The 14,246-nt window shown below is 40.6% G+C and overlaps 1 protein-coding gene across 1 annotated transcript; it reads left to right on the plus strand.

The window, feature by feature from the left end:
* Positions 1 to 1,491: 1,491 nt before the first annotated feature.
* Positions 1,492 to 4,138, plus strand: htr1b (5-hydroxytryptamine (serotonin) receptor 1B). The gene has a single exon (XM_085391213.1). The coding sequence runs from the start codon at positions 1,898 to 1,900 to the stop codon at positions 3,029 to 3,031; it is 1,134 nt and encodes a 377-aa protein (XP_085247339.1). The 5' UTR covers positions 1,492 to 1,897; the 3' UTR covers positions 3,032 to 4,138.
* The last annotated feature ends 10,108 nt before the right edge of the window (positions 4,139 to 14,246 follow it).

Below are 14,246 nucleotides of genomic sequence, written 5' to 3' on the forward strand. Positions count from 1 at the left end.
CAGCGTAAATACTTGATGTCACAAGTCCTCGTAAATACTAGAAAACAGTGTGCAGATACCTTTATTTATACAGCACTTTAAAAACATGGTTTTTGAAGCTATTTGATTGAGAAGCAAAATCAGGATGCTCAGAGGCTGAATAAAATAATAATTAAAAAAATGTTCTGTGGTTGAATAATTCAGCTGGTAAAAATGGAACTTCTTGGGGGGGGAAAGCTGTAACCGGACATTCAAGGTCTTGTTTGTCAGCTTGGATGAGTGCCTCATCCACATGCAGTTTAAATGGTCCATCCAAGTGGGGTGCAAACAAAACAGAAGCACAGCACAACAGTGATTTGATGCTAACAGAAGCTGGCTGTAAAGTAGACAAAGTCAATTTTGCTCTTTTTGCTGGCTTTTAGCAAATCAGTCAAAAGATGATGCCATGGTCAAAACCTTGTTGGAAAAATAATGCTAATAACAAACTACAAGCTCCTTTATAGTGGTAGAAACAGGGAACTACTTGATGGCTAACACCTTGGCATCAACAGGTCTCGCATGACTTTGGCTCACAACCTTACCAAGAGATGACATGTTATGTTATTTTGCAAGATTTAGCTATTCGTAAAAACACAAAACACAAATGTGGTAAAGATGATCTTTCTAGGCACTACTATATACCAGCACGTCATCCAAAAAATCAGCACAACGTTGCAGCTCATTAATAACCATATTTAAAAGTCACTGAAATGTAGCCAGTGCATTTGGCACCAAATCCAATGATGGTATGCTTACAGTCTATAAGGACTTAATGGGACTTGGCAGTGCTCCTTTAATAGATCAGACTTCCTCTTATACTGCGGTGCACCAGCTTGGTCAATATGGTCTCCAAGGCGAGGCCATGGGTAAGAATCGGACTTACTTTAAATCTTTGTTGAATTGGATTTTGGATCATCTACATCAATATCATGTTTGATCAAAGTTGTTTTAGAAGTTGTGTCCCTAAACAAAGATGGACAACTTCAAATGTAACCAGTGCATAAAACTCCAATATGGTTGGTTAAATGAGAGCATTTTGCACACTAACTGACTTGGCGCATTGAATTATTAACATTCAATACTAATGACTTAAGATTTATTCATACTTCTAATGGTTCATTAATTACCTATAGTTGTATGCTTTACAAAGTTGGATGTTAAAAGTTGGTGTGGTGACAACAGCACATTTTGTCTTTTGTAATCCAAGATGTTTCTTTATATATATATATATATATATATATATATATATATATATATATATATATATATATATATATATATATATATATATATATATATATATATCTGGAAGGGTATGTGGCAAATGGGAAACACTGGGCACTATGACCCAGAAGGCAGTCTACTCTTCAGAGAGAGAGAGAGAGAGAGAGAGCTGTGATCGGTGGCGCTTGTTTGATGTCAGAGTCTGTATAAAATCGAGACTCGGGGTTGGCTCAGCATTCAACCACAAGGGGCCTGCAAAGGCATAGCTCTCGAGAACCTCTGCCCTACATGTGGATTATTTGTGACATCCTCCCAGATGTTGGGTTATCAGGGCGCACTGCTCAACATTTATGCACAATACTTTTTATTTGTTTCGTGCTTCCACAGTTAGGAAGTTTTCTTTTCATGGCTAAAACCCGGAGAAGTTTTCATTTCTGCGATGAATGGATACTTGCCTCCATATTTCGACATCTGCGCATTAAAATCTGATGTAAGATGAAAAAATGAAGAAGAAAAGAGTGAGTTTTTCTGTTTCCACTGTGCCACTACTCTGAACGCATGGCACGGATGAGGCAACGCTAACGACGAGAGAAAGCTCATTCAATGCCAGACATCAGAGGGTGCAAATAAAATATGATAAAAGTGACTAAAAGTTATGGAGCTCTCGGGTCAAGTCGAGCCAACTCAGCCGGTCAACACCACAAACGACAGTTTTACTACAAATTCATCCATTGTGGATGAGAGCGCAGAGAGTCTCGCCTATCAGATCAGCTTGGCTGTGATTCTCTCGATTATCACACTCGCCACCACTTTATCCAATGCCTTTGTCATCGCAACGATTTCCCAGTCGAAGAAGCTGCAAACTCCCGCAAACTTTCTGATCGCCTCTCTGGCCGTCACTGACCTGCTGGTGTCTATCCTAGTGATGCCCATCTGCGTCCTGTACACCGTGATCCACACTTGGACGCTCGGACAAATAGTTTGCGACATCTGGCTCTCCTCGGACATAACGTGTTGCACTGCGTCCATCCTCCATCTGTGCGTAATCGCTTTGGATAGGTACTGGGCCATCACTGACGCAGTGGAGTACTCTAAAAAGCGCACAACGGGAAGAGCGGCAGGGATGGTGGCCACAGCCTGGGTCATCGCCATCTCCATCTCCCTCCCGCCTCTCTTCTGGAGACAGGTGAAAGCGGATGAATTAACAAGCTGTAGCGTCAACACAGATCACATTTTCTACACCATTTACTCCACTTTTGGGGCTTTCTACATCCCAACCTTGCTCCTCATTGTCCTCTACGGACGGATATACGTGGAGGCTCGGAAAAGGATCCTGAAGCAGTCCCCGAAGAAGGTTGGGAAGAGACTAACATCGGCTCACCTGGTCTCCAACTCCCCTGGGTCCGCGGCGTCCACTAGCTCTCTGCAGTGCGGGAGACACGACGCTCCGTCCAGCGACACCGGGTCTTCAACGAGCGAGAACCAGGTGAAAGTGACGTTGTCCGATGCGGTTTTGGAGAAAAAGAGAATTTCAGCAGCAAGAGAACGAAAAGCGACGAAGACTCTGGGGATAATCCTCGGCGCTTATATTATTTGCTGGCTTCCGTTTTTCATCTACACGTTGCTGGTGGCAACATGTGACACATGTTTTAACCCCGAGTTATTTGACTTTTTCACCTGGCTGGGATATCTCAATTCCCTCATCAACCCGATCATATACACCATGTCAAACGAGGACTTCAAAAAAGCTTTTCACAAACTCACGCGCTTCAGATGTTGCAGGCTGTGAGCTGCAGCACCTCCGGTTACTGACAACTTTTGTTTATGTGTCTATTTTCTTATATGAACTTCTGAAACAAGAATCCTTCAAATAATAAGCTCTCTGTGACTCACAGGCATTATGAGGATGTGAAAATGGGACTTTTTTCATTTGAATCGGGATGGAGATGAAAAAAAATGCCAGTTTTATTGAACAAAAAAAGAAAAAGTGGTGAGAAATTGTTCTACATAAAAGGCATAGTTGTAAAAAATATTTCCATTATCTAAATACATTAAAAAAAATTCTAATTCAATGAAGCCATGATGAGGAGAAATGCCAATTTAGAAAAAAGTAAAATAAAAAAAAGAAGCTTGTTTTTATTTACAAAAGACCTGATTTAGTATTTAATACAAAGAGAAATCATTTGTGAAGATAGGCATTTTGCACATTGAGGGTGGTGGTGGGAAACTTCTAATTTTTTTGACACTGCTTCACTTTAACCTTTCACATATCAGTTAAGTGATGGATTATTCTGTGTGGATTCCTATTTGGCTGGTAAAGTATGTTAATGCAGTGCATAGCACTTACTCCCATGATGCCTGACCCATTAATGTGAATAAGCAGCAGAAATCAGGAGCAACAGACATGATTTTGAATTCATAAATACCTTTTGGATAAATGACCCTGGATAATTTTTTTTGGGATTATGTGAATACCTGAAAGCAAGGTTGCCGGTTCAGTTATATGTCTATGTATGCTGAAAATAACCATAGGTTTATATTTTGATCATAGTCTTGGGCCGCTCGATGCTGTGGTTATCTTTGTTTAGAAAGGCACACCCATGCAGTTGAAAGGAAGAGTGAGAAGTCTGCTTTCGTTCTGGGGCTTTAAGAAAAGCTTCATCTGCAGCTGATATTAATGCAGCAAAGCTGATGATCACTCATAATAAATTCAATTCTGCTGAACAAACTTAATCTTGTTTAACTGTGCATGGGTGGGCCTGTTTTCTGCCACATTCAGTCTGTTTCTTCAGTATGTCCTGTTCGTGTGTCACATGGTTTCCCCATCTTATGGCCGCATAGAGTGATCTGAATTGTAGAATCTGGCTTGCAGAGCTACATAAAAAATGCTGAAGATCTGCCAGCATAAAATGAAAACAAAGTTTGTTGCTCTAGTATTTGTTCTCATTCAGAGGCGCTGTGTAATAAAGGCTTTCAAATATTTGTCTTTGAGTAAGAGCTTTAATGCAGTTCTTAGTAAAGATGAGCCATGCTGGTCCTTTCATTTGTGTTTTGCCATGTTTATATTGTGGCAGATGACTTGCAGTTTTCTCCCTGTTGTGAGGTGTTACCTTGAAATCTAATGAGAGATTAGAGTCACGGCCAGAAAACATTATGATGACATCAAAATTGAAATCCAACAACCTCTCGAGGCACTCGGAGATGTGGGAAAGCATTAAACAGCGCGGATCAATGTGGACAAGAGGGTGTCGTTTCGCATCACTTCCTCCTCATGTTTTAAGGTTGCGCTGCAGCTCGCTGCTGTTTGATCTCCTCACCATCTCCCTGCCCTTCCTCTGCCGCCTTCCTGCAGGAGAACAAGTCTTTGCTTTCATAGTTCAATAAGTCATGACAGCGAGCGCAAGTGATGCTATTCTAGTGTACTTCACGTATGCAGAAAGGGGCACTCATGTTGTCAGGACATATGGAAGCACACGCGCTGACATCTTTTGGCTTTCCATATATGAATTTTAACATGACCCATAACACTTGACAGAGGATTGCACTTGAACAGGAAGTCATTCAGAGAATTTTATACAATTTTCTAAGGCAGACGCAGGTGCGTTCAAGACTGACACAATGTAATATCTGTAATCTATATATTTAAAGACTTTGCTTGTGGTTGTGACTTTCACATTATTTATGTTTCCTAAAGGGAATCAGAGGTCTTAACTCCATGCAGAGATTTCAGCAACACGAACTAATGTTGTAATAATAAATATTCTTTATTCAGTTCTACAATAAATGCTTTTATTGAAACTATTTGACTATAAAACACATAATAAATACAAAAAGTCTCAAAATTTTGGTCAGCTAAGGATAAGACGACGAACAAATTGAATAAAATGAACTGAGAAACACTCTTTACCAGGGCTGAGCTTTGGGTTGAGCTTTGCCACAAAAATAAGAAACATTTTCGTGCTTGTTCGGGTGCAGGACAGAGGAAAATGTTGTCCCCAAAGGGAGTTTTTTAATGTTTCAACCTACAAGATCTTCATCAGACAAACATCCATCTGAACACAAATTATGCAACATTCTAAACAAAACTGAGTGCAGTGTGGATATTATGCATGACAAAACACAAATATATGCCTTACACAGGTATTATATTATAGACAATCTGCATTTAATGAAAAAGATCTTTGCAGAAAAGGTAAGATATGCTCGACTATGCATGCTATATATCATATATGAGCTTTTCTTTGTGGCATACAGTATATTTGTACTGTGCAGAGGAATTTAATTGCACACAATGGGGGTTATGCAATCAAGTACAAAGTACAAGTTGAGCTTTTGGTTTTCTTGTCTGCATGAAACAATTCTTCCAATTGTCAGACCAGTGAAAAAATTTAACAAAGCATACATGCAAAGTATAAAAATTGATGCAGCGGAGCCAGAAATATCTAGCAAAGATTTCAAAAACTTGGCACTGGCACCGAGCGTAATGAGAACTGACAGCAGACAGATAAGTTGGAGATTTCAGTGTGTTATACTAGGCCCAATTCCAGTCTCCATCCAAAGGCCTAAGCTCTAAACCCCCAAAGACTTAACTGACTTCACCTGAAAAGCGGCTGAGTGCAAGAGACTGCAAAGGCTCAAAATGCGATTCGTGGGAATGGCACAGCGCTGTGGGACGTGTCGCGTAACTTCAAAAGGACAATTCCAAAACATTTTCGTTCTGTTTTAGGTTTGAGACTTTTACACTTTCTTACTGGCCAAGGAACTTAATGACCACCTGCCATTCAGAATGGAGAAGACATACAGTAATGGGCTAATGTTGGAGTTGGTTTACTTTTTCTATTTAAACTCTATTAGACTATGGTAATTAATTCTATTTAATTCTTATTTAATTACCATTTTTTATGATTTTTGCTTTGCTCTGCTAACTCTGTATTTGACTCCATAACTTTGTGACCTGTGGCTGTTTCCCTCAGACAAAGTTGATCTGTGTGTGTGTATGTGAATAAGGGGCTCATAATGTTTGTGAGAAGCCCTCATGTACCTGATGAACTGACAACCCAAAGCCCTCTGGGTGCCCTCTGAGTGCAGATTGGACGCTCAAATGTACTGCCATGCAGCTAGCCTCAAGTAGAGATAAACAGCAGGTTACAGAAGTCTGGTACCTACAATGCCATCATGTATGTGCGTGTATGAGTGGTTCCCCCCTAAAGTCAGGATTCCTGCAGCATTTTTCACATACACATTACCTTAAACATTTTTGCTGTGTCATTGTGCAGTGTAGCACAAAGCCACATACTGTAGTGCTGAATGGAGGGACAGAATGATGCAGAGTAGAGTGGATTCATAATGCATCGCATAAATCTATCTTGCAATTGGTTGTTGATGTTTAAAAAGCTTTTTTGCATGATACATGTACCGTAGGTACAGTTGCTAAACCAGTTGCAGAGCAGCACGCATCTGTGATTAACATGCTACGACTGCATTGTGGAAGCAAATACATTAATTACACACACCCTTTTTTTCTATTTCCATTACTAATCTGCCACATATATGCCTGTAGAGAGAAGGACACCGGTGATGTAACAGCTAGTGAGGCCGAACACATGGATGATGAACCTGTAAAATATTCCTCGACTGAATCTAGTTTTGGTTAGCAGCTTTATCGTTTCACTCTTTCTGACAAAGGTTGAACGAGGTTTGAAGCATTCATCACCTGAAAAAATGGAGGCACAAAGGGCAATCTGCTATTAATAAATTATCTCTCCAAGGTGGTAATGATTGACCTTGGCAGGAAGGAAAACGAGTCACCTGTGCAAGCCATCTATGCGGTGACATGAAAAAGAAAGGAGATTGATGGTGAATAACAATTAGACGTGGGCTCTTATATTAATGTTTAGCAATCCTGATTCTGAATCACTCAGAGATGTTACAAATGTGACACTTTGTCGTTAACATGTACTCGTAAAGGTTTGCAGGAAATCAGTGTGGTTTACCTGTGAATGTGTACTTTTTGAAACATGTCCACTGCCGTTTTGCATATTATGTTTTCTGGTTTTATGCTTTCTGGAATATTCATGTATGGTTAACCTGCTGTACTCATGCTAATTTCACAGCCACAGTAGTTTAAAATCCATCATGTCAGATTAGTTGTGAATGAAACCACCTGACAGGGCCATAAATCTGCACTCCAACATCAGTTTCTGGAGATAACAGCGAAATATCGAGTTAAATGCCCACAAACATTAAACAGATCTCAGTTCATGCGTGCATAAAGGTGTCGCTGATGCACCCCATGTTATTGCCTATGGTTATCACGTGTGTGTGCGTGTGTCAAATCACAGTCTTCATTGATGCATGTTTGCTCCGTGCTTCGTAGCATATCTGTGGCTACAAGCAGTTTACCTGTGTTACAGCATAGTGGCTTAATTTAAAGGTCCTGCAGTATTTTGCATTAAGGAGATTGGGGCGTAGTGTATTTGTAATAATGTCATCATTCTGGTGGTGTGACTGTGTTTACACTTGTAGGACTACTATCAGAGCTTAGCATATCTGTCACACTTAATATAAGCTTTTACCTGACAAGCAATACATCATCAAATTAGCCAGATAGTGACATAACAAGTTCACATACTGCTGAAGATTGGTTGCTTTATGAACCATCCATCTACACTGTGTGTGCATCACTGGTAATGGCTGCTCCGTTATCACCTAGTAACAGCGTGATCTATATTTACTTTCTCATTCTCATTTGAAAAATCTCATAATTCAAAAATATTGGGTGTGTTTAAATCCTTAATAAAGAAGTTCTGGTAACTTTCTGCACAATTTAAACTTCATTAAACTCTTCTAAACTTTTACAATTTCCTAAAAAAGCTGATAAAAAAAGCTACAGAGCTCTGACTCTGCAGAGATGATTCTTGGTTATTTGTATCATGCAGCATCGTAAATGTTCAAACACAAATCAGCTGTATAAATTTTCAGCATTAACATATTTTTCTGCAGTGGAAAATATTCTGTTTATTGTTACCAGCTTGGCTCAGGCTGGCAAATAACAAATCCGCACAGTCCAATTTGCCAACCAGTTTATATAACTAAACATGTAGTTTCACATGACAGTGTTGGGTGTCAGCGGTATATGCTGTGAATGGATGATGCTGAACAAGGGTACAAGAGACAAAATAACCTAACAAAGCAGCATGACAAAGCATCCCAGAGAGAAGGAATTGAAGAACCAGGCTTTATACCTTCCACCTCTCAGGTTCAGGCACGTCTCTGATGACCCACCATTGCTTCTGTTGGAGGAAAACAGGGAGAAGCTGTAAAGATAACAGGTGAGCTGACACCCTTTGTATTTTCTGTAATGTATTGGTGGCCCAGTGGACAAAAGCACTGGGCCACCTACACATTAGAGCTACAGGAGATGCTTGGCCATGGAAACCCATACCATGAAGCTCCTGGGTCACAGTTTCTGTACTGATGTTAACGGCAGAGGAAGTTTTGTGCTCTGCAATTACTGAGTCAGACTTTTATGCAGTATGCAACTTGGTATGGTTCTTTAAAAACCCGATACTGTGTAATAGACATTACGGTCCACAGTGTCCATTGTACTCTTTGCCTCTCCCAAGTGTGAAAAGAGGATGGAAAAGGTGCAGTACGCTGCAGTAACAGCAGAGGGAGATATTTTATTTGAAGCCAACATGAAAACAATCATTGGAAAGCGTTTAAACAGACATCATTAACTCGTGTTAGCCACCTCGCTTAATTATTTAGACAATTAAGGACCCTGGAATGCACTTTGTATGTTTTTTGCTCACTACCAACTTCTTGGCTTTATATAAATTATCTCCCCCTGCTGGTAATGCAGCTTGTGCATGCATGCCCATTTCATGTTTTGGAGCGGCAAAGCGTGAAATGGACACAGTGGACCGGTGTGCGTATTAAACATTTTGCGTAATACTGGGTTTTCCTAAACACTTCCACTTGAACAACATGAATCGAGAACACAAATTTCCACTAAGGCAGCTCATCTTTCTCTTTCTAATTCTTTAAGGCAATACAGCATTTTGAGCTCACTTTGAAAGAAACACAGATGTGAAATATAAAAGTGAGATCAGAGGTAAAATGTGACACATTTGGATGCAAACTATTACTTGATATTTAGAACCCACAGTGTCGTTTCCCAAATTTTGCTTATGCAGACAAAGGCAGTAGAATTTAGAGACATTTTAAAGATTAAAAAATTTAAAACTTATCTGACCTTGAAGAATAAATCAGAGGTCAAAAGTAATGTGATATTTAGAAACCTCATATACCATTCCCTATATGCCTGTATTCTCAGCCCAAACAATAGCAAAAACAAAAAAACAACATAGTTTTAAACAGCTCTTTATTATTATCACTTTTACCTTTATAGCAAAGTATTGACTTTAAAGGAGAGGTCAAATGTGACATAATACTTTAAAATATTTATATGGTACGTTCTATATGTTGGTAATACACATCACACTTGTAAAAATCACAGTTTTTTCACCAATAAATAATTAAGTTGACGTTGGCGACGTCAGTGGACGTCAAGTCTACATCCCTAAAAAGATTTATCAGAATTTCTGTTCTGAACTGTCGTGCTTACAGACAGAAGGACACATATGTAAGCACGCAAGCACTACCAAGAACATAACCTCTTTGGCTGTGGTAATAATACCACCATACAGCTGATATCTAGGAGGGAAGAAATTTCACAAACAGAGCTGTGGCAACAGTGTCTCTGCAGAATGACCCATTCTTTCACTAATGTTTGTAAAGGCAGACTGGATGTCTGGGTGCTTGGTTCTGTACACCGGTGCAATAGGACTGCAAACACCTCGATTCAAAGATTAAGAGGTGTGGCCCAATACCTTTGTCCATATAGTGTATATAAGGCACAAAAGACAGGAATTTAGGTAGCAAGTAGCTACACCCAGCATCTCTTGTGGCTGTGGTGGGGGTAATGATGAATTCTATTCATTCACAGATGTAGATCTCAACTGCTTGAATTGTTGACGTTCTATTTATGATGCTATAAGGAGTTTAACTTTACGTATTAAGTGCCTTTTGATCATTCTTAGTTTTGATTTGTAAATCTGAATATTTTCCTTTCAGGATGGGCTTGGTTCACTGACATTACTCCAGACTGTGTTCTTTGTTTACCGAGGCTTTCAGGGCACACAAAGTTAAAAGTAAGAGGGGAAAGTAAACTGTCGTGTAAGACCTAAAGAACTAGCGGGAGTTAGATGTCTTGTTCTCAGCTGATATTTGTGCTGAACTTGAAATGGCCCTGCTCAGAGGTCAAGCTCACCACACTCTATTCAGTCCTCGTTAAGAGGCAGAGAGCAGAGACTGCCACAACAACAAAGATGGCAGTTCAACTTAAAAAGGTCATTTTTTATCTCTCTTTTATCACATAGTGCAAAATCCCCATTTTATTTGCATTCGTTTGCAAGGAGAGGCTTGTATAAGACTATTAACAACGCAAGTAAGTTTTTGTCTTATACTTGTTTGGCTACACAAGTCACATATTCTCCAACACCGTGATGAATACACCCATCACCCACATATGGATTTCAGTTTCACTGAGAACTTTGAAGAATATAAATGAGGGGTTCCCCTTTTCTTCTGGAGTCATTTACATATTGTCTATTAACCTTTTGATATTAAAGCATGAGAAGGTGCACTGAGATGGAAACTTGAGTAGCATATTTGTAATTTTCCATTTTCATAAGCAATAATAACGCAAAATGTCACCGGAGCTATTAGCATGAAATTTGCCTGACATAACCTAATTCAGCTCTTTTTCTGCTCGTCTGCAAACACCCCCAAGGTTGTGACACTTGAATAAGAGCATCCTCTTTACAAAAACATTTAAGTTAAGCCTCCTGCCTGTGTTAAACTATGGTTTGGTATTTAAAAGACTGAATTAAGGACCATTTATTTTAAAGTAGCTATATTAATCTTTAGTTTGCATACACTCATCATGTGCGTATATGTCATGGTAATTTGGGGCTTTTAATGATTTATTTGAACTTTTCTCTTTCTGGGGTTGAATGACTGAACAGCACACATTTTTAATTTTAAAAAACAAGAATTGAATGCACAAGTATGAAACTAGTTTCTTTAATGTATACCAGTTCAAATATATACATACACCCCAATTAATATTTGGTTCAATGTCCCTTAGCAAGTTGCACCTTGACCAGATGCTTTTGGTAGCCATGAACTAGCCTTATTTTGGCTGGATATCTGATCACTCTTCATAGCAAAATTGGTAGAATTCCTTTAAAATGGCCAAAAAGCTGATTCTGTTCATCTGGACGTAGCGTTTTGTGGGAGAAACGTTTCGTCACTCATCCAAGTGACTTCTTCAGTCTTAGCTGACTGCAGGTTTCCCCAGTCTTATAAACAGTACATTTGCACAATGTCAGTTCCTTAATCATAATTATGCAAATTCTCATGACCACTGATCAACAACCACTGACCAAAACCCACTGATCTCTAACACACAGAGAGTTGGGGAATGGCTGCAATCACAGCATTGTAAGATGGTGAAAGATGTACCCTTAGGCCCCCTCCTCGATTCAGAGATGGTCTTTCCCTTTTCACGTAAATGGCCTCCCTGTCCAGGATGTGTACATCCTCATCATTGAAAGAGTGTCCACTGGCCTGTAGGTGTAAATAGACTGCAGAGTCCTGGCCTGACGAGGTAGCTCTTCTGTGTTGTGCTATTCGCTTCGCCAGAGGTTGTTTGGTTTCCCCGATGTATAAATCCTGGCAATCCGCCTGGCACTTAACAGCGTACACTATGTTACTCTGTTTGTGTCGGGGGACCCGATCCTTGGGGTGGACCAGTTTTTGGCGCAGCGTGTTTTGGGGTTTAAAAGCCACAGAGACCCGGTGTTTAGAAAAAATGTGTCTCAACTGCTCCGATACTCCTGACACGTACGGGATCACTGCAGGTTTTCGCTCGGGCAGCGGTTGTCCTTCTCTCCTGGATCGGCTGGAGCTTTCTTTAGGTGTTTTTCCCGCTTTGACAAAAGTCCAGCTGGGATAACCACATTTACTCAGGGCCTTCTTGATGTGCTGTTCTTCTGCTTCCCTGGCCGCTGTGTCTGTGGGGATGGTGTTCGCTCTGTGTTGTAGCGTCCTGATGACACCCAGTTTGTGCTCCAGTGGATGATGAGAGTCAAACCTTAGATACTGATCCGTATGTGTAGGTTTACGGTACACGTCAGCTTTTAGATGTCCCCCATTCCTGATGGAAATCTCACAGTCTAAGAAGGTTAACCTGCCACTTTTCATATCCTCCCTGGTGAATTTGATGTGTCGGTCCACCGAGTTAATGTGATCCGTGAACTGTGGTACGTCCTGAGATTTGATTTTCACCCAGGTGTCATCCACATATCTGAACCAATGGCTTGGTGGTGTCCCAGGGTAGGATAGCAAAGCCCTCTTTTCCACTTCTTCCATGTACAAATTGGCCACGATGGGTGAAACTGGGGAGCCCACGGCACACCCATGTTTCTGCCTGTAGAACTGACCCTTGTGTGTGAAGCAGGTGGAATGAAGACACAGTTCCAAAAGCAAACACACTTGGTCAATGCTGAGAGTGGTCCTGATGCTGAGGTTAGTGTCATCCTGTATCTCTTACGGACTACCTCCAACGCTTCTGTGACTGGGATGCAAGTGAAGAGAGATGTAACATCTCTCACCTTCTCAACAAAATCCAGGGTGTTCTGGATGTGGTGTTCAGAGCTGCCCACCAGCGGGTTGAGGATCAAAGCCAGAAACTTGGAGATGTTATAGGAGACAGAGTTGATCATGCAGACAATCGGTCTTAAAGGTGCATCCTGTTTATGTATTTCTGGTAAACCATACAGACTTGGTGTAGACTCCCCTGGGTATAGCCTGTGGTATGAGGTCCGGTCAATAGCCTCGTCTTGTTCTAACTGCTTCAGACAGTCTATCACCCTCTTCCTGTAGCCACTTCCTGGGTCTCGTTTCAGGGGCTCATAAGTATTTTCATCACTGAGTAGTGACAAAATTTTCTCATGATAGTCTTTCTGGTTTAGCAATACTGTGCACCTACCCTTGTCTGCCGGAAGGATGATAATGTTGTTGTCATCACTAAGTGATGTGAGTGCCTTCCTCTCCTCCATGGTGATGTTGGATGCTGGGGGCTTTGCATTGCTGAGACAGGCCAAAACTTTCGTCCGTAGTTGCTCTGCTTCCACTTTTTTTCTAAACACCAGGTCTCAGTGGCTTTTAAACCCCAAAACACGCTGCGCCACGCTGCGTTCATTTAAAATGGTTACTTTCCCGGCATAGGCCTGGCTTTGAATCATAATCCATAAATTTTCAATAAGGTTGAGGTTGGGGTGTTGGGAAGGCTGTTTTGGAAGTTCGATGTCAGCCTTCTTTAACAAAACCAGTTTTAATGTTCGATCCGTGTCCTCTTGGAACACTCGTATCCAAGTTTCAACTGTCTTGCAGTTTAGTTGAAGGATTTTGAGGTAGTTCTGCTTCTCCATTATTCCATCCACTTTCTGCAGGGTACCTGATCCACTGGCAGCAAACCGGCCAAAGAGCATGATGCTGCTAACACCATGCATGCGGTTGCTATAGCGTTCTTAGCTCTGAAAAGCTCATCTTTACAGCTCCAAACATACAGTCCATGGCAATTTCTTTTTTTTTTTTTTTTTTTTGTGTCCCTGTCCATGGCGATTTCAAATTGGCTCCACTATGGCATTCCAGCAGTTTCCATTTTCTGGTAGGATTGAGTCTTGGTGGTTCCTGGGTTGATTTTGAACATCCTAAACAATTACCTCTCATCTGAGGGTCACAGGTTGGGTCTTCTTCTAGACCTCGGCTAAGTGTGACACATCTGAATAACTTACATACAATTTTTTGAACTGGTGATCTTGGAATCTTCAGTTGTTTAGAAAGGCTCCAAGATATTTTCTCAACTTAAAATC

This window comes from Rhamphochromis longiceps, linkage group LG19 (assembly GCF_057381845.1).
Source record: "Rhamphochromis longiceps isolate RC_006_pf linkage group LG19, R_longiceps_female_GT1.1, whole genome shotgun sequence".
Classification (NCBI taxonomy): Eukaryota; Metazoa; Chordata; class Actinopteri; order Cichliformes; family Cichlidae; genus Rhamphochromis; species Rhamphochromis longiceps.